Source organism: Rhizophagus irregularis, chromosome 25 (genome assembly GCF_026210795.1).
Source record: "Rhizophagus irregularis chromosome 25, complete sequence".
Taxonomy (NCBI): domain Eukaryota; kingdom Fungi; phylum Glomeromycota; class Glomeromycetes; order Glomerales; family Glomeraceae; genus Rhizophagus; species Rhizophagus irregularis.
Genome location: NC_089453.1, coordinates 1,910,851 through 1,931,396, shown reverse-complemented (window position 1 = coordinate 1,931,396; position 20,546 = coordinate 1,910,851). Strand labels below are relative to the sequence as shown.

General features: G+C 23.3%; 3 protein-coding genes across 3 annotated transcripts; all 3 read left to right on the top strand.

The window, feature by feature from the left end:
* Positions 1-3,469: 3,469 nt before the first annotated feature.
* OCT59_016894 (uncharacterized protein) lies at positions 3,470-4,121 on the top strand (the record flags this gene model as incomplete). The annotated part of the gene is made up of 2 exons (XM_066145993.1): positions 3,470-3,698; positions 3,796-4,121. 2 exons carry the CDS (start codon positions 3,470-3,472, stop codon positions 4,119-4,121), a joined length of 555 nt encoding a protein of 184 aa, XP_066003724.1.
* Positions 4,122-4,156: 35 nt separating this feature from the next.
* OCT59_016893 (uncharacterized protein) lies at positions 4,157-4,667 on the top strand (the record flags this gene model as incomplete). The annotated part of the gene is made up of 2 exons (XM_066145992.1): positions 4,157-4,256; positions 4,417-4,667. 2 exons carry the CDS (start codon positions 4,157-4,159, stop codon positions 4,665-4,667), a joined length of 351 nt encoding a protein of 116 aa, XP_066003723.1.
* Positions 4,668-19,118: 14,451 nt separating this feature from the next.
* Positions 19,119-20,084, top strand: OCT59_016892 (uncharacterized protein; the record flags this gene model as incomplete). Its single annotated transcript, XM_066145991.1, has 1 exon — positions 19,119-20,084. The coding sequence occupies one exon, from the start codon at positions 19,119-19,121 to the stop codon at positions 20,082-20,084; it is 966 nt and encodes a 321-aa protein (XP_066003722.1).
* Positions 20,085-20,546: the final 462 nt, after the last annotated feature.

Here is a 20,546-nt window from a genome sequence, read left to right as displayed (position 1 = left end):
AATTATATGTAAATATTATAACAATAAGTAATAATAGAATTAAATAAATAACTTACCATCTACGAAATAATTTTTTAAATAAAGAAATTAGATAGTTTAAATTATATGTAAATATTATAACAATAAGTAATAATAGAATTAAATAAATAACTTACACCCTTTATTATTTAATAATTTTTTAAATAAAGAAATTAGATAGTTTAAATTATATGTAAATATTATAACAATAAGTAATAATAAAATTAAATAAATAACTTACCATCTACGAAATAATTTTTTAAATAAAGAAATTAGATAGTTTAAATTATATGTAAATATTATAACAATAAGTAATAATAGAATTAAATAAATAACTTACCATCTACGAAATAATTTTTTAAATAAAGAAATTAGATAGTTTAAATTATATGTAAATATTATAACAATAAGTAATAATAGAATTAAATAAATAACTTACACCCTATATTATTTAATAATTTTTTAAATAAAGAAATTAGATAGTTTAAATTATATGTAAATATTATAACAATAAGTAATAATAGAATTAAATAAATAACTTATGACTTACCAACTAAAATAAATTACAAAATAATTTTTTAAATAAAGAAATTAGATAGTTTAAATTATATGTAAATATTATAACAATAAGTAATAATAGAATTAAATAAATAACTTACACCCTATATTATTTAATAATTTTTTAAATAAAGAAATTAGATAATTTAAATTATATGTAAAAATTATAATAATAAGTAATAATAGAATTAAATAAACTTACGATCTATTAAATAAATAAAGAAATTAGATAGTTTAAATTATATGTAAATATTATAACAATAAGTAATAATAGAATTAAATAAATAACTTACTCCCTATATTATTTAATAATTTTTTTAAATAAAGAAATTAGATAGTTAGTTTAAATTATATGTAAATATTATAACAATAAGTAATAATAGAATTAAATAAATAACTTATAACTTACGATCTATTAAATAAATAAAGAAATTAGATAGTTTAAATTATATGTAAATATTATAACAATAAGTAATAATAGAATTAAATAAATAACTTACACCCTATATTATTTAATAATTTTTTAAATAAAGAAATTAGATAGTTTAAATTATATGTAAATATTATAACAATAAGTAAGAATAGAATTAAATAAATAACTTACCATCTACGAAATAATTTTTTAAATAAAGAAATTAGATAGTTTAAATTATATGTAAATATTATAACAATAAGTAATAATAGAATTAAATAAATAACTTACACCCTATATTATTTAATAATTTTTTAAATAAAGAAATTAGATAGTTTAAATTATATGTAAATATTATAACAATAAGTAATAATAGAATTAAATAAATAACTTATAACTTACGATCTATTAAATAAATAAAGAAATTAGATAGTTTAAATTATATGTAAATATTATAACAATAAGTAATAATAGAATTAAATAAATAACTTACCATCTATGAAATAATTTTTTAAATAAAGAAATTAGATAGTTTAAATTATATGTAAATATTATAACAATAAGTAATAATAGAATTAAATAAATAACTTACTCCCTATATTATTTAATAATTTTTTAAATAAAGAAATTAGATAGTTTAAATTATATGTAAATATTATAACAATAAGTAATAATAGAATTAAATAAATAACTTACCATCTATGAAATAATTTTTTAAATAAAGAAATTAGATAGTTTAAATTATATGTAAATATTATAACAATAAGTAATAATAGAATTAAATAAATAACTTACCATCTATGAAATAATTTTTTAAATAAAGAAATTAGATAGTTTAAATTATATGTAAATATTATAACAATAAGTAATAATAGAATTAAATAAATAACTTACACACTATATTATTTAATAATTTTTTAAATAAAGAAATTAGATAGTTTAAATTATATGTAAAAATTATAACAATAAGTAATAATAGAATTAAATAAATAACTTACACCCTATATTATTTAATAATTTTTTAAATAAAGAAATTGGTTAGATTGGATTGTACAAATAATATAAATATAGATATCATATAACTTACACCCTGTAGTATTATTAATTATTAATTAGTTAATATAAAAGTAATTATTGTAAATTATATATATATTACTTACAATCTAGTTATTTAAATTAAGAATATAATTAGTTGAATTATGTAAAATATTAAACAAATAAATATAATATTTATATTGTAACTTACCATCTGTAATACAATTAATTATTAAATAGTTATTTAAACAAAGAATTTAGTTATTTGAATGTTGTATAGAATAAATAAAGTAAAGATTTAAATAACTGATAACTTACTAACTACAGATTATTAATTATTGAATAAATTATTTAGTTATATGGAATACAATAAAAATAATGAGTAATTCATTATATTAACTTACGAGCTAAATATTTAATATAATTTTTATATAATATAGTTAGCCTAGATAGTATTTGAATTGTTTATAAATGAAATTCTAATATTTCAGCTTGTTTGATATACCTTTAGATTCCTTGGTGTTACTTTCTTCAAATTCCTTAATATTACTACTTTCAAATTCTTTAGTGCCACTTCCCTTAAATTTTCCAGTACCACTTTCTTCAAATTCTTCAATATTACTGGAAACTAGTTTTGTTATATTTCAAATTTGGTTTAATTATATTTGATTATTTATAATTAAATAAAAGTCTTATTATTTCAATTTTGTTTTGTATATAATATTTACCTTCAGGTTCTTTGGTATTACACAAAACTAGTTTTATTATATTGCAAGTTCATTTTAATAATTTGAATAATTTCAATTTATGTTATTAATCATGTTATAAGCTTTACCTTTACCAATACATTGGCCCATTGCTATATTAAAACTCTCCCTAATTGAAAAAGATAAATATATATTTTTTTCTTTTTTTTTATTATTAAATGCCTTTTAAACGTCTTTATTAGTATGAATAAATATGGTAATAATATTTATGCAAAATACATTATGTGCAAAAGCATTGATCACAAGTACAAACATAATGTTGCATAATTTTAGTTGTTGGATGATCATCATGCACTAATATATTATTAGTCAGTGAAATGATCATCATAATTTTATATGATTTTTATTATTATTATATATTTTTATTATATTCTTATTTTATTTTAGTATATTCGCGATAGTATACTTTTAATGTGATAGTTATTGATGATCACTTTCCAAATAAATGTACTTTTTCGCTTAATTTGGTATTTGTTGTGTAATCTTCAAGTATTTTTTCAGAAATTTGGAAGTGTGCAACGCGAACTTTAGAGTTCAAATTTTTATATATAAAAATATGCATATTGCATATGAGGGAAAACTTCTTCTTCTTTGTATTCAAGACCATTTTTACTGCAGAATTTTTAAAGGAAAAAGTTCAATTTTAAGAGTAAGTTTATTAAGTTTTAACTTGTTCGAGATGTCAGGGTTGCAACCTAAGGTCCACGCCACTCGGTCAAGTACAAGACAACAACAAGATAAAGAAGTTAACAAACCAGAACAACAGCAAACTCTTCAAGACTCAATACATAAACCAGTCTTCAATATCAATCCTATTATTCAGGATTGGCAACCTGCAAGTTCTCGTAAAACTAAAAGAAAAGATAAAGAAAAACAAGTTGAACAAAAACAACAGAAAAAACAACCTTGTTTGCTTTTAGGCAACATAAATCTACTGAAAAAACTACTGATGATATGGATATTAGTCAAAATACTTTTGCTCCTTCATCTAAAGCGGTGGCGCAGCAAAATCCAATACAGATAATCAAGTAACACCAGAAAATCCAGATGCACCAATTGATGGTGAAAAAATTGATGAAATGATCGTTGACAATGGAAAAATTGATAATCAAACAGATGATCAATCTTTTATTAATAAGGATAATCAGAAAAATGGGGATACTAATGACATAATTAGTGATAATCATTCAGAAATTTTTAATAAGGCTAAACCTATTTTAGTTAAAATCAAAAAAGATTCTATTCCAGGAAACAATATTATTCAAAAAAAGTTTAATTTGAGAAAACAACTAGCTGGAATTAATGTTACCCTGGCCGGGGAGTTATCTTAAATAAGAAAGAACCCGAATTTATCATTTTACCAATTATGAAAAATGATTATGATAAAATTATTAATCTAGAAATTGATATTATCGATGATGAACAGTCACATGAAAATGGTGAAGATGCAGAGTCGAGTACTAATAGTAAGGTTAAGAAAATAATAAAATTTACACCATATCAAAAAACTAAAAAAGTTTTTACTGAAGAAGAAATTAAAGATAGAAATTGTAGAACGATTAAAGTTATAAATATTCCAATTGAAATTCCTAATTATCAAATTAGAGTCCATAATATCCTTATTAGGAGATGCGTCTAGAGCTGTATTTAACAAATATGGTGAAATAGAAGAAAATGGCTTTTATACCAGAATTAGAAATTTATATATTCAAGCTTTCATTACATATAAAAAAGAAGAAAGTCTACAAAAATTATACAAAGGCATATGGTCAGAATGGATTGGAAAACATCAAGTACTTATTGTGCCAAAAATTTTGTTAGAAGATGAAATAGAAAAAAGATCAATGTATACAGTTAAATTAACTGGATTACCATGAAATTCAACTGCTTATGATATACATGAAGCTTTAGAAGTTAACAATCCTAAGTATATTTTTATACCATGTAATCCAAATAATAATAAACCATTGAATTATGCAATAGTTTATTATGAAAATGATGAAGATATAGGTATTACAGCAGAAAGAAATACTATTTTTTGTAATAGAACGCTTTATTGGGGAACTCCAGGTGAAAAATCATGCCATAGATGTGGTTCCTTTGATCATTTAATTAGTAAGTGTGATATTGAACCATCTGCTAAACCACGTGTAATGAATAGAAAGCAAAAGCTTAAGGAGTTTCATCAAGAAAATAACAAGAAGTTTAAAAAAGGCAGTTATGCAAATTTAACAAAATAAAATTCATTTGAAAAATGTCAGCAAAGTAATAATTCAAATAATTATTCTAAATATAATAATGGAAATATTAATAGATATTGGAATAAAAATATTTCACATGATAGAAATAATAACGTTAATGAAAAGTCAGGGAATTTTCACGCAAATTAAACAACTTAATGAGAATTTGAATAAATTAGCTAATGATTTCAAAAAAATCCAACAATAAAACTATCGTATTAAATCTGAATTTTATAAATATAAAGAAAACAAGTCTACAACAAGTTCAGGAAAAAATATTAAAGTCAATCAAGATAGAAGTACAATCGCCTTACAAAATGAGAATAACAAAAGATCAAGAGTTGATAATGAACAACTTGAAGCCTCAGGATCTTCAGATATAGAAAATAGTTTAAACAAACAAAATAACGAAATTAATAGATTCGGTGATGCTTTATCAACTATGAGTAAAAATATTTCAAAAATTTTACTTCTGACAATAATAATGACGTTAATAATTTTCAAGGGATAAAATTATTGACAATAAGGCCACTCCAATTCAATAGTTTGTTTAACGTACTCCACCCCCTCGTTTTTGAAAAATTTTTAAAGATAAACAAACATTATGTTATATCACATGATTTATAACAATATTGCCGATCTGTACAATATTTAAAGGAATTTCTTTGAATCTCCCGAATCTATGTTTTCATAATAAAAATAAATAAAAATAAATAAAAAAATTTCTTTGCATCTGAATCTATATTTCTAGTGGTACAATTAATAATAGTAGTATATGTAAACTTATCAATTGCACTATCTGTAATAAACCAAGATATATTTTTAGTAAAATTGCAGAGTGATAAAGAAAAAACTAATTTAGAAATTTTATTAAATAATGTGATTTATATTTGTGGATCTCCTATAACTCCTGAAATACATAATCATTACAAAAAGTTTATGTTAGACAAAAAATCTATTGTAGTAGTCCAATTGAAGCTGTATATTATTCATATCATCATTAAATTATTTGTTTTTATTGTAGGGAAAAAATGAGTTATTAGAGTCAGATGATAGCTTGAAGAAAAATTTACTACTATATATTCATTTTGCCAAACTTGTAAAAGTAAAGGTTATTAATTTATATGTTTATTTTTAAATGTTTACTTAATTTGATCCCCTCCCTCCTCAATTTTTATATAAAGTTAGGATGTTAAACAAACTATTAAATTGGAGCGGCCTAATGAATCCCATGAGGATTAAATACCCCTTTAAATATTATCTTTAATGATGAACAATAAAAAAACACATTCTTTTAAGAAAAAACATTATAATAATCCTTTTCCTGTTAATCAAAAATCACGTTCAAATTTAAATAATCAACAAATTTATCGTCTGAAAACACGTCAACGACTCAATTTATCAGATATAATTAAAATAGCTTCATTGAATATTAAAGGTATAACTGATGTTAAAAAACAATTCTTAATTGATATATTAGGTGAATATAATATAACTATTTTGGGTCTATCAGAAACTAATATATTGAACAAAATGGCAAAACATTCTTTTAATTTTTATAGAAATAATTATGTTACTTATTTTGCAAATGAGGAAATTAATTATAGGGGAAATGGCATAGGTCTTATTATTAAGAAAAATTATGCACGGCATATAGTCAATTATAATAGCTTCAAAGGAAGAATTATATATGTTGATTTTATTTTTAGTGGAAATAAAAAAATGAGAATCATTAATTATTAATTATTATGGAAAATCTGGACGAGTTACTTTAGACAATTTTAATCAAGAAGTTAAAATTTATTTTGATAAAATCAAAGAATTGGTTAGAGAAAGTAAAGCACAAAATGCAGAAATTATTCTTCTTGGTGATTTTAATCTTCATTATGAAAAATATCTGGATGATAAAAATAATAATCGTAAAATAAAAAAAGAACATAAACTTTTTGAATGATTGAAGATGAACAAAATTTTTATGATCCTTTCTATATCATGTTTGATAATTTATCACAACATTCCTTAAATACTTTCTATTCTTTTAATACAAATCAAAATCCTTCTAGAATAGATTACATTTGGGTAACAGAAAATTTATTTTCAGAAACACAAGAATGCAAAATTGTTAATACAACAACAATTAATACTGATCATAGAATGTTAGTGTATTCAATATGGTCAGAAGATTTGATTGGTAAAGAAGTTTATAAGTATGATAAAATGGATGGAGAGCAGTGGGAATTATTTCAGAATGATCTTAATAAATACATTTCAAATTCAGAAATTTTAAAATTTAATTTTAACGATAAAAATAATATTAATCATATATGGGATAAGATCAAAAAAGGTCTTGTTCAAGCTAGTAAAAATTGTATTCCAATAGAAAAAATCAAATTAACTAAAAGTTGAGTCAACCCAATGAAAATATCTAATGCATATAAAGTAATGAAATTTTTAATAAATTTCAGACGTTCAATTAAAGATTCAAGAAAAAGAAATCATGTGATCAGAAATTAGATTACATATAGAAAAAAATTATTGGAAATTGGAAGAGAAAAAAGTGATTATTGTTGGAATAAAATTCCTAAGGATGACAAAAGTGTCAAGGAAATTTTTGAAGAAATAAAAAATTTATATCAAATTTATTTAATCCTATATAATTACAATCTTTTACAATTCAAAGAAGAAAAAATTAAACTGGCAATTGACCAACGCTATGAAGATTTATTAGAAAATCAAAAACGTATGATTAATAGTGTAATGGAATGTGAAATTAAATCCATTGTATTAGACAGAGTTCTAATTAAAGAAAATAATGAAGATAAATTAATCACTGATGAAGAAAAAATAAAAGATATTGTAAATGATCATTTTCAAAATATTGCAGAATCAACAAACCAACCTAAGATTTTATCAGAATAATGGCAAAATTTTATTTTTCGCAAGATGAAATTAATGATAAAATTTATAAAGATTTGATGGTAGAGCCTACAAATGATGAATTGAGTGAAGCTTTAAATAAATTATCAAATAATAAAGCTTCTGGACCTACGGTATTAGTAATGAAATGTTGAAACACACATCTCCAGAATTTAAAGAAATTATTAGAAAATTAATTATTTTAATTTTTAATAATCAAGAGATACCATTAGAATGGAAATATGCTAATGTTTATCCTATACCGAAACCAAAGCCATGGGGTTGTCAACTAGTTAATACACGTTGTCACCGATACCTGCCACATATCAGTAGACTAAACTCAATCTCAATTCAATATTATGCTTGGTTTAGATTTTATAATCTCTTAACTTCTCGCTCTCTTTCATTTATATCTCTTACATTCTCATAATTTCTCTTATAAACTGCAAGAGTTCTCTTAACTTCTTATTTCAATTTATATAATAATTAAACTGGGATAATTTCCCTTACTTTACTTCTCTGAACTTATAATATAATATTAATTAATTCTCAAGCGTACAATGAGCATATTCATATTTGAATAACTTTCAATAATTAATATTTTAATATTATTTTATTGAGCCAAAAATTGACTGCAGAATTCCTAATGAATCCCACTTGTATTTATACATGTTAAGAAAATTATTTCTACTATCTACTATTCTTTTTCTACTAAAAATTTTTAAGAAAATAATAAGAAATAAAAGATGTATTATCATATGACTTTCTCGTGACTAAATTAAACTATAAATATTATTTATCAGTTAATTATTTACCCATCGGCTAATTATTTATCCATATTATATTTTCAGTTAACTAATTATCACTATCTGACATTAATTTCTGTGTAATCTATTCCATATCTTTGGTTACAACACCCAATAACTTTGTTGGAAACGGCTAGGAAATTAATGGTATTAATAATGAATGCAAGATTATCAACAATTCTTCAGAAAAACAAAATTCTTAAAGGTTTACAATTTGCTGGATTGCCTTTCAGTTCAACTTTTGAACCATTAAGGATTATTAATGAAATAATTCAAGATGCTAATGAGAATAATAAGGAACTGTGGATTTTATCATTAGACATGTCAAAAGCGTATGATCGTGTTAATATTTTTATGTTAGAAAAAGCTATGCAACATTTTAAAATACCAAGTTCTTTTATTAATTTAACAAAAGAGTTATTTTTGGGACGGAAAAATAGTGTATTTACAGCAGGAGGATTAAGTAATCCATATGATGTAATGGTTGGAATCGATCAAGGGGAAATAATCTCACCACTTTTGTGGTATATATATTATAATCCACTTCTTACTGCCATACAGCAAGAACACTTTGGATATCGTGTAAAGGCAAAAAAGAAAATCAATTTATATGAAAATATAGAGGTAGAAGTAAAACAAAACATTACCAGCATGGCATATATGGATGATACTAATATGTTAGCTGGCAATAAAGAAGAATTAGAAAAAATATTAAAAACAGCTGATGACTTCTATACTCTTAATGATATTTAAATAAATAAAGAAAAATCTGAATTGTTACTTAAGAAAAAGAATTTTAATTTTAATGAAAAAATAGAGTTAGAATTTGGCAATCAGAAAATCAAAATCAAACCTAAAGGAAAAACAGAAAGTCTTAGAATCTTGGGTGTTTGGTTCAATATATATAATGATAACAATTTTATTAAACAACAAGCCTTTGATGAAGTCAAAAATTTAAGTAATAACCTGCTGAAGAACAAATGCATAACAGACAAAATTAGTTCCTATATTTTTAATGCTGTAATATTACCATGTATCGAATATAGGACACAAATGATAATACTATCAGAAAAAGATTGTGAAAAAATCATGGTTCCTTATAGAAAAAAATTTAAAAATAAATTAAAGTTAGCTTCAACTGCACCAAATATAATTATGGAATTGAATTTATTATATAATATTCATTCAATTTTTGATAATCAATTGCAAGCTAAGGTTAATAATTTTATAATTCAAATTAATGATCAAGGAATTCTAGGAAAAATAATGGAGATTCGTTTAGTAGATATTCAAAATAAACTACTTTTACCTTTCAATCCTTTAATTAATTTTCCTTTTTCTAATAAAGATTTAATCTTTATGGGTCAACATTTGCAAAATAATTTTATTATTAATAATTTATTATTAATGAAAAGTTATAATTTTAGTATAGAATTTAATAAACACAATATTGGGAAAAATAGTACTGTATTAGGAAGGGGTCGTCATATTATGGAAATTGTTGGAACTGAAAGTTTTTTGAAAAATATAAAAATTTTACATATGAATAATTTATATTTTTGGACCAATTTTTATTTCCTGATAACAAAACTCTTCTGACATGGTGGAATATAAAAAATAAGATATTTGCTCTTAGTAATAATAGAAATAGTAATGTAGTTAATACGCCAAATATATATAAAAAAATTCAGTCTTTAGTTACAACTAATGGAAAAAATTATCATGTTAAAGAGGAATATATAGATAATAATGTAGTCACAAATTTGGGTGGTTATGAATTTTTACCAATTAATATTCATATTAATAATATTATAACATCTTTTAATATGTTTCATTTTGAAAATATTTATGGAAAAATAATTGAAGAAAAGCCCTTTACATATATTTTTAAACATTTTAAAAGAATATCAGACACAAGTGAAATTAATTTGTTTATTAAAGTATGTAATGGTTGTGAATATAATATTGGTCAAATAGAGGGTAAATGTATAATAGAATCAATGAAAACTAAAATATATGAAGTGAGATATAAAAGACTTATTAAATGGAAGGGATATAAGGCATATCTTCTAAAGGAAGCACAACATAATTATATGGAAAATATTATAAGATATGATCAAGCAATTTTTTAAATGAAACTCTTTATATTACTCTTCATATGATAATTATCAATTATGTTTTGATGAAAATAGTTTAGATATTATTGAAAAATATATAGATTTATCATTAGATAAACAGAAATTATTTGATTCAAGAAAAATTTTATATGATTCAAATGTTAAAGATTTTGTTTGCTATACAAATGGTTCAATTAAAGATATTACCAAAGAATATGTATCAGCTACTTTTGGAACAACTTTTTATAATTTGTCCTTGCAAAAAATTTTGGAATTAATATCATCTTATAATAATTGGATTTCATCAACACGTGCAGAAATTTTTGCTTTATTAATTACTTTGCTAATAGCACCTTCTAATAGTAATTTAACAGTTTATACAGATAGTGCTAGCGTTATTAGTAATTTTGAAAAATTTAAATTTTATAATTTTACTTTAATTACTAGACAAATTTTTAAAATTAGTAATAACAACATTCTTTGGAAAATAATTATGAATATTATTAAAGAAAATAATTTATCTGTTCATATATTTAAAGTTAATGCTCATACAGATGATTCTTTAAATAATTATGTCAACAATATTGTTTCTTTGGCACATAATGATCAAAATTTAGGAATTAATTTAAATTATAATAATTTTTATGATCTTCCTTAGATTCCCAAATGGAATGGCATAGTTATAGAAAAATCTTTAAGAAAGTTAATTACATTAACAACCAATACGAAAAATTTGGAAAGGTTTTTAAATTTAAATAGAAATGATAAGTATAGAAAATGTGAAATAGATTGGTCAATTTTTTTTAATAATTTTTTGGGAGAAAAACAAAAATTATACACTGATTTCAAAGAATCAAAAATTAGAAGACACAAAATTCAGTTGATGATTGAAGAACTTCCTTGCATTGAACAAATTAAAAGAACTTTATTTTCATTATATAAAGAAAGGTTTTGTCCTATGTGTGAAGAGGATGAAGAAGATTTCAATCATATCTGGTTTTGTGAAGAAAGACGAGAGAATATGGATGATTTAATTTCAGGAGTACAAAATTGGCTTCTTTTAGAAATTAATAAAATTTTAGATCCTATTAATCATATTACTCTTGAACATATTAAAAATCTCAATGATATTTGGAAACTTGAAGTATCAGAGGATCACATAACTTTCATAGATTTAATTAAAAGTTTCTTTCCTTGTTCGTTAATTAATTTTTTTAAACAATTATTATCTACGAAATCAAAAGTTGAAATTTTGTCATATAATTTTAGGAATGAAATTTTGGATAAATCTATGATTTTTTGGAAAGTGAGGTGTAATAAACTTAATAAAATTGATAGAGGTTTGGGAATTGATAAAAATGTTAAAAAACAATATTTTGGTAAAGAGCAGTTTATTGACAAAACGCGTAAATTGAAAAATAAGAAATACTTTAATCTACAAAGTCTTCAAAGTCATATTTATTTTGGGTAATACAATAGATTACTATAATATTGTTGATTACGGTAGTGTTTTGTAGTATTATTTTTATTATCTTTGATGTTGTAGTAGTAATTAAAGGAGTTGTGGTGAGTTTTTATATAACATTACCGAAGTCTATACGAATAGTAGTAGTTATGCGGATAGTTTAGTAAACCTATTTTGGTGAGCAGGATGGTAGATAGTTCTTTTGAACATAAAATCTTAAGTCCCTAATAATATTATAGTATTAGTTCGATCGTGTTCTTTACTAAATGTTATATAATGTAGATCTTTTCCTTTTTTTAATTTTTCTTATTTCTAAATAAAGTTGACTTCGTTTAAAAAAAAAAAAAAAAAAAAATATGCATATTGCATATTCACAATTTCAATAGTAATACATTGTTTAATGCTAATATTTCAAAAAATATTGCTATATACAAATATTGCTTCTTTTGACATCATTAGAATAAAATCATAAATTGGGCACTTCTGTGATACTCTTATTGCTTGTTAAGTTTAATTATCAAATAATAAACTTTTGTGAAAAAAAAATTTTGTTTGATCATCTTTTTTCTTTAATCATCGTCAAAGAGATAAATAAAAAAAAAATTTAAAAAAAATTAAGAAATGAAAAAACAATTAAATTTAATTAATATTTAATTAAATAATGAAGTTTTTACTAAAATTTATTAAATAAAAATAATATATTGTTTTAATTATTTTATCCATTACAATATAATTTTTATATTAAAAAATTAAACCAATAATACTAGTGCATTGATCATTTCAATGATCAAAACATTGAATAATAAAAAAGCTCTGAACAGTTACAATTTTCAATTCTTTTTTAATTGGTCAGAATCATTTTCACATAATAACTCACCATCCAGTGATCGTAGAAAGACGATTAAGAGCTCATTAGAATCCTCTTATCGAGAGCTTTCAAATGATGCCAAAATCATCATTTTAGCATCAATAGATGGCGAGTTATTTTGACACATTATCAAAAAAAATAAAAATTGGAACCATTTGGCTGGAAGCTTTAAACAATACGCAAAATAATATTATGTACTGATTATTGACATTTACTGAACATTATTCACTCAAGAATTGCTCATTGTATTGTTCAATGCTATATTATTTTTTGTAGAATTATTTTACTTTTTATTCAATACTTATCAATTTTTAAACTTCATCAGCAAGTTTGAAAAGTGTTGATTCACACCAGTATACGCGTTGATCAACACCAGCTAGTTGTTAATGCATTTTACAATATTAATCAACACCCGTATACTGGAGTATATCAACGCTTAATGTTAATATACACGTCATTCAACTCTAATGTGTAGTTCAACACATTATGCATTGTTGTTCAATGCCGTATATTAATATATATTATATATATTTTAAATTAAATCAAAATTATATTTATTTTTACTTACCTTAGGAACCGAACCAAACACCTCAACTTACACTATTATTTATCTGACGATCTTAACTACTGCACTATTTAATTCAAGTATATATTTATATATATTAAACTTAATATTTAAAAAAAAAATTATTTTGGCAATTGCGTAATGTACTTTATATCTATCACGTGATACTAGAGTAATAATTACCGCTGTAGCTGCAATATAGCAAAAAAAAATTAAGCTTTTTTTGGCAAAGCTTAATTTTTTTTTGCTTCGTTCTCCCTTCTCTTTCATTTTTCCATTACCCTTTCGTTATCCCCTTTCCATTCGTTTTTCCATAACCTTCTTTCTTTCCATTACACTTTCGTTCTCCCCTTCGTTCTCCCCTTCCCTTTCATTTTCCCATAACCCTTTCGTTCTCCCCTTCATCCCTATAAAAAGTTTTATCCAAAAACTATGTAAACTCCGTAATATAAGGTCATTAATTCCTGAAATATGAGTCTTATATGGAAAAATGTTGAACTTTTGGTAAGTTTCGCAACGAAACTGTGAAACTACTTTTTCATTCTTTAACGAAATGTTTTTTAACGTTTCGAAAATATTATTCTTTTTTTTTTTAATCAGAACATTGGCTAACGTTCCGATTTATTATTTTTTATTAATTTTTTAAATCGGAACGTTGGCTAACATTCTGATTTATTAATTTTTTTTAATTTCTTTAATCGGAATGTTGGCTAACGTTCCAATTAATTTTTTTATTTTCATTTTTTATTCGAAACGTTGAAAAACATTCTGAAATAATTTTTTTTTAAATTCTTTAATCGGAACGTTGGCTAACATTCTGATTAATTTTTTTATTTCATTTTTTATTTGGAACATTGAAAAACGTTCCAAAATAATATTTTTTTTTAATTCTTTAATCAGAACGTTGGCTAACGTTCTGATTATTTTTTTTATTACATTTTTTTAACGAAACATTGAAAAATGTTTCGTAAATAACTTTTTTTTCATTTTATTTAATCAGAACGTTGACTAATGTTCTGATTATTTTTTTATTTCCTTTTTTTAACGAAACGTTGAAAAACGTTTCATTTAATCTTTTTTTTTAATTTCTTTAATCAGAACGTTAGCTAACGTTCTGATTATTTTTTTTATTACATTTTTTAACGAAACGTTGAAAAATGTTTCGTAAATAACTTTTTTTTTCTTTTTCTTTAATCGGAATGTTAGCTAACGTTCTGATTTTTTATTTTTTATTCTTTTTTTAACAAAATGTTTTTAACGCTTTCGTTAATAACTTTTTTTTATTTTTTAATTGGAACGTTAGCTAACGTTCCAATTTACATTTTTTTTTTCTTGTTTTGATGAAACATTTTTAACATTTCATTAATAACTTTTTTTTTCATTTCTTTTAATCAGAACGTTAGCTAATGTTTTGATTTTTTTATTTTTTCTTCTTTTAACGAAACATTTTTTAACGTTTCATAATATTTTTTTTTAATTTTTTAATCGAAATATTTTTTAACGTTTCAAAATAATTTTTGTTAATTTTTTAATCAGAACGTTGGCTAACGTTCCAATTTTTTCATTTTTTAACGAAACGTTAAAAAACGTTTTGAAATTTTTTTTTTAATTTTTTGTTTTTTAACGAAACGTACCTAACGTTTCGATTTTTTATTTTTTTTAGGACTGCGGCTTTCTGGATGGCTCACGGACGGGAATTTTGAAGGTAAACCTTCAAAATTTTTTTTAATTGTTTGTCTTTAACGAAACGTGTCTAACGTTTTGATTTTTTGTTTTTTTTAGGACCGCAACTTTCAGATGGCTCACAGACGGGAATTTTGAAGGTAAACCTTCAAAATTTTTAATTTTTTGTTTTTAACGAAACGTATCTAATGTTTCGTTTTTTTATTTTTTTAGGACCGCTTCCTGGATGATTCACGGACAGGTAAAATTATTTTTTTTTTAATTTATTTTAATGAAATGTGACTAGTAACGTTTCATTTTTCTTTCTTTTTTAGGTCTGCGGATTTCTTTTCTAAACGGGATTTTGAAGAACTTTAATGTTATGGTATGTTTCGCAATAAAATGTTGTGAAACTTCATTTATTTTTTAATTTTTTTTTTAGAAATGTTTACTAACGTTTCTTTAAATTCTTTTTGTAGGTCTTTTTTTTGAAAAGCAGGAAAAAGGGTAAGTTTTGAAGCGTAATTTTACGCTTTGAAACTTTTAAAAAAAAATTTTTTTTTTAGTTTTTTATACTAACATTTCCTTTATTTTTTTTGTGGATTTTTTTTGGAAAACAGAGGAAAGGGTAAGTTTCGAAGCATTTTGCTTCAAAACTTTTTAAAAAAATTTTTTTTTTTAATTTCTTTTATAAGGAACGTTTCTAACGTTTCCTATATTTTTTTTGTGTAGGACCTTCAGCGTATTCAAACTTCGGATCTTGGATATTGTAAGTTTCGAAGGGTTTCCCTCGAAATTTTAATTTTTTTAATTTTTTATTAGGAAACGTTTACTAAATGTTTCCTTTATCCTTTTTGTAGGATCAGCAAGTTTAGAACGGAAGAATGATTGGGTAAGTTTCGTAATATTTTATTATGAAACTTAATTTTTTTTTATTAGGAAACTCTTACTAATGTTTCCTTTATTCTTTTTTTAGGTTTCAAAAAACTTAATGTTAGAAAAGGGTCTTTAAACGGTAAGTTTCATAAGAAACTTCCATTTTTTTTTGTTTTTTTCTTTAAGATACGTTCTAACTGAACGTTTCTCTTATTTTTTGTAGGTTCGGCCAACCTCTGGGACTTGAAATTTTGGAAAATGGTAAGTTTCGTACATTTCGTTACGAAACTTCCATTTTTTTTGTTTTATTCTTTAGTAAGAAACGTTCTAACTGAACATTTCTCCTTTTTTTATAGGTTCAGTTTCTGGAAATATGGAAATTCAGATAATGTAGGTTTCGTAACATTTTTTCGTTACAAAACCCATTTTTTTTATTTTTTTAATTAGGAAATGTTTACTGACATTTCCATTTTCTTTTTTTTATTAGGCTTCAGATTTTGAATTGCGGATGGTAATAGGTAAATTTTGCAACAAAACGTTGCGAAACTTTATTTTATAATTTTTTTTTTAAGAAACGTTGACTAATGTTTCTTTTCTTATTTTTGTAGGTCTACGGATTTTCTGGTAGACAAAATGGTAAGTTTCGCAATTTTTGCAAAACTTAATTTATAGTTAACTTTTTTAGGAAATGTTTGTTAATGATTCCTTTTTTCTTTTTTGTAGGCTTTTTGAAATATGAATCAGATCGTGTAAGTTTCGTTAACGAAACTTTTAATATTGTATTTTTTTTTAATCGAAACCCCACCTTGTTATGGTTGTGTCACCAGGGGTGCTATGTCAACAGAAATTTAGTATATTGATCGCTTAAAAATCTGTGGCAATCCAATTATAACAAGAGTTTTAAACATTTGACAATTTACATTACTGAGAAATATCAATTTGTAGTGTAGTTAGATAGATAATGAATGTATTTTTATTGTACTATTACTACTATATATATAAATAAATTTACAATATTTTACGATTAATAAAATTTATATGTTGCTATACGCGTTTTTAATATCGATATACGTGTTTTTATACAATGTATACACGTTTTTAAACTATCGTTATTTTACTATGTGTAGTTTTACACTTAAATGAGTATTGATTTACACATTTTTCAACATTTTTAAGTGGCATTGATTGACAAAGGGTTCGTTTCCCTACGTTTTTTGGTGTTGAGCAACACATGGCATTTTTCAACACTTTATACGCCTGTTTAAAACTTGCTGATGTTCACAAAAAATTTAATACATATTTAATCAAAGGTCATCTGATTTAACTTCAAGAAACTTTCAGTTAGTAAAGTTTAAATTTTTCATAAAATTTTATCTATTTAACTTTTATAAACCTAAATTAAATATGTGTTATATATTCAGATAATCCAAATTTATCAGAAAATAAAAAAATTCTTTTTATTATATTCAAAAACAAAGATAATAACCAATTCTTTTTCCAATCACTTTTCAATCACTTTTTTGTTAAAAAAAATTAATAAATATATAACGTGGTTATTTTAAACAGTAAGTAAAAAAAAAATTATTTTTCATAAGAAAAAATTATTTTTTATTTGTTTTAACTTCAGTTCCCTACTTTTTTTTATATAAAATATTAAAAATATAAACTATAATATAAGATTTTTGATTTTTTTTAAGTTAATAAGATTCTAAAATTTTTTTTTTGATAAGAAATGATTTAGCTAAAAATGAATATTTTTCTGAAATGCTATTGTAATGATTTTTCAATATTTTTATAATACTTATATAATTGTAATATTATTTTGTAATGAATATCAGTATTTTTAATCATTTTGTAATCTATATTATAAAGGATTAGGAAAAATATTTTAAAACCATTAAGATAAAATGAATTTGCAATGTATTTTGTAATATATTTCATAATGATCTAAAATGAATTATAAAAATATTACAATTTAAAAATTATTTAATGATTTTACAATGCATTTTGTAACGTATTTTATTATATATAGAGCTCCGCACGGTCGGGTCAGGTCGGGTAATTTGTCTGACCCAAACCGAAAAATTTTTATCAGGTCGGGTCAGGTCAGATAACCTGCTCTGACCCGACCTGACCTGTCTGACCTGAAAGTATTCAGGTCATTTTTCTATAAAATAATATGAAAAAACGCCGTTTTGGCAATTTTTTTCATAAAAGAAGTGGAAAAAAATGCCGTTTCAGCATTTTTCCATTAAATAATATGAAAAAACGCCGCTTTGGCAATTTTTTTCATAAAAGAAGTGAAAAAAAATGCCGTTTTGGCATTTTTACATAAAATAATATGAAAAACCGCCGTTTTGGCAATTTTTTTCATAAAAGAAGTGAAAAAAAATGCCAAAACGGCATTTTTCCATAAGATAAATGAAAAAATGCCGCTTTGGCGATGTTTTCATAAAAGAAGTGAAAAAAATGCCGTTTCAGCATTTTTCCATTAAATAAGGCTGTTCCAAATTAATAGTTTGTTTAACGTCCCCCGCCCCCTCATTTTTGAAAAATTTTTAAAAATAAACAAACGGGATATATGTCACGTGATCTTATTATACATGGCCTGGTAATTCACGCCGGAACTATCAGTTTCGGCGTTTTTTTTCGATTTTACATATCATGTGATTTAATTACTAATAGTATTTACGGTAATTATCGAATTAAGATATTGCCGATCTAATAATTGTATTGTTTCCCAAATTAGAATATAATTTTTTTATCGATCTCTTTTTCAAATCTTTGATTCCTTTTTCAATTATTATTTTAAAATGTGGTTCATAGTAGCTGTTTACAAAGAAACGAAATTATTAAATGAAGATGCAGTGGAAATGGAGTCTACAGAAACTTTTAGTGATTTGTTATTTGAAGTTTTAGGCTATGATATATTTGATCAACCAATAGTCATTCAATTTTACAATGAATTAACAAAAAATTGGACCAATATTAAATATGGTTTAAGCGCAAATTTGAATTTATGTGAAAAGTTTCAACCATGTCAAGTCAAATTTACATTGAAAGAGCAAGAAAGTTTAGAGAAAAGAAACAGACAAAATGGTATTAATGGGTTAAGTAAGATAATGGAAACCAACAGAATTCCTAAACTTCCTAAAGAAAGAAATTTTGTAACACGTCATGATTTACTTTATAATGATCTGATTAAATTATTAAAAGATGAATTATTAGGGTGGTATGGGGGAAGTTATGAAAGTATTGGAAGTGGATTTATTAAAGCTTTAACTGATCTCCTATGGTACATTGATCCACATCATGAAAAATTAAATTTGCGAAGTTGTATTATTCCAGAAATCTTCTTATCACTTTCGCAATACAAGATTAAATCATTATATAATCTTTTTTATTATACTGGGAAACATAAGAAAGAGCAACTTATGCGAGAAAATTTAAAAGATCATTTGAAAGCAATTGAACATTTTATTACTCAACCTTGGGCGGGTCAAGAGAACTGGAAACCTTTTATTTCTAATGTATTTGAACTATGTCATAATATTCGAAAATATATAACCTATTTGGAGTCAGTTAACAATGAAATGATTTTAAATCATTCAAGAAATGAACCAACCCGAAATTTATTAGATAATATAACCTTGGAAATTAGAAATAAACAAAGAAATTTTAATCCAAAGTTTAAAAATATTTCTGATTTTCTTAAAGATTCCAATTTTTATGAACTACACTTATTAGATAATTATTTACCTCAAGAAAAAAGAACTTGATATAATTTCATAAATGAATTAAACGTGGATTGCACATTTACACTTTATCGTTATTATCATGGGAATTATTTAGGAACTTTAAATTTTATATGGAAAACTCCTGATTCAATATCTGAACAAGATAAAAGTCAAGAAGCAAAAATGTTAACATTAGCAAATGAAATGATACCATCTTATTTTACACGACAAATGAGAAAGAATGTTACTGAAAAGGTATTGTCAAATACATGATATTTAAAATTCATACTTTTAACATTATAAATCTAACAATAACAAATTTATTTAGTATTCTTTAGTTGCTAAAATGGCGCCAAGTGTATGGAAACTCCTGTATAATGATTTAGCAGGAGATAACTCAACGCCACCTCATGAATTATCAAAAGAAATGCAAGAAAGAATTAGAATGATTTTGGATTTACAAGACGCAGATATTATAATGGATTTAAGAATCAATAATGGATT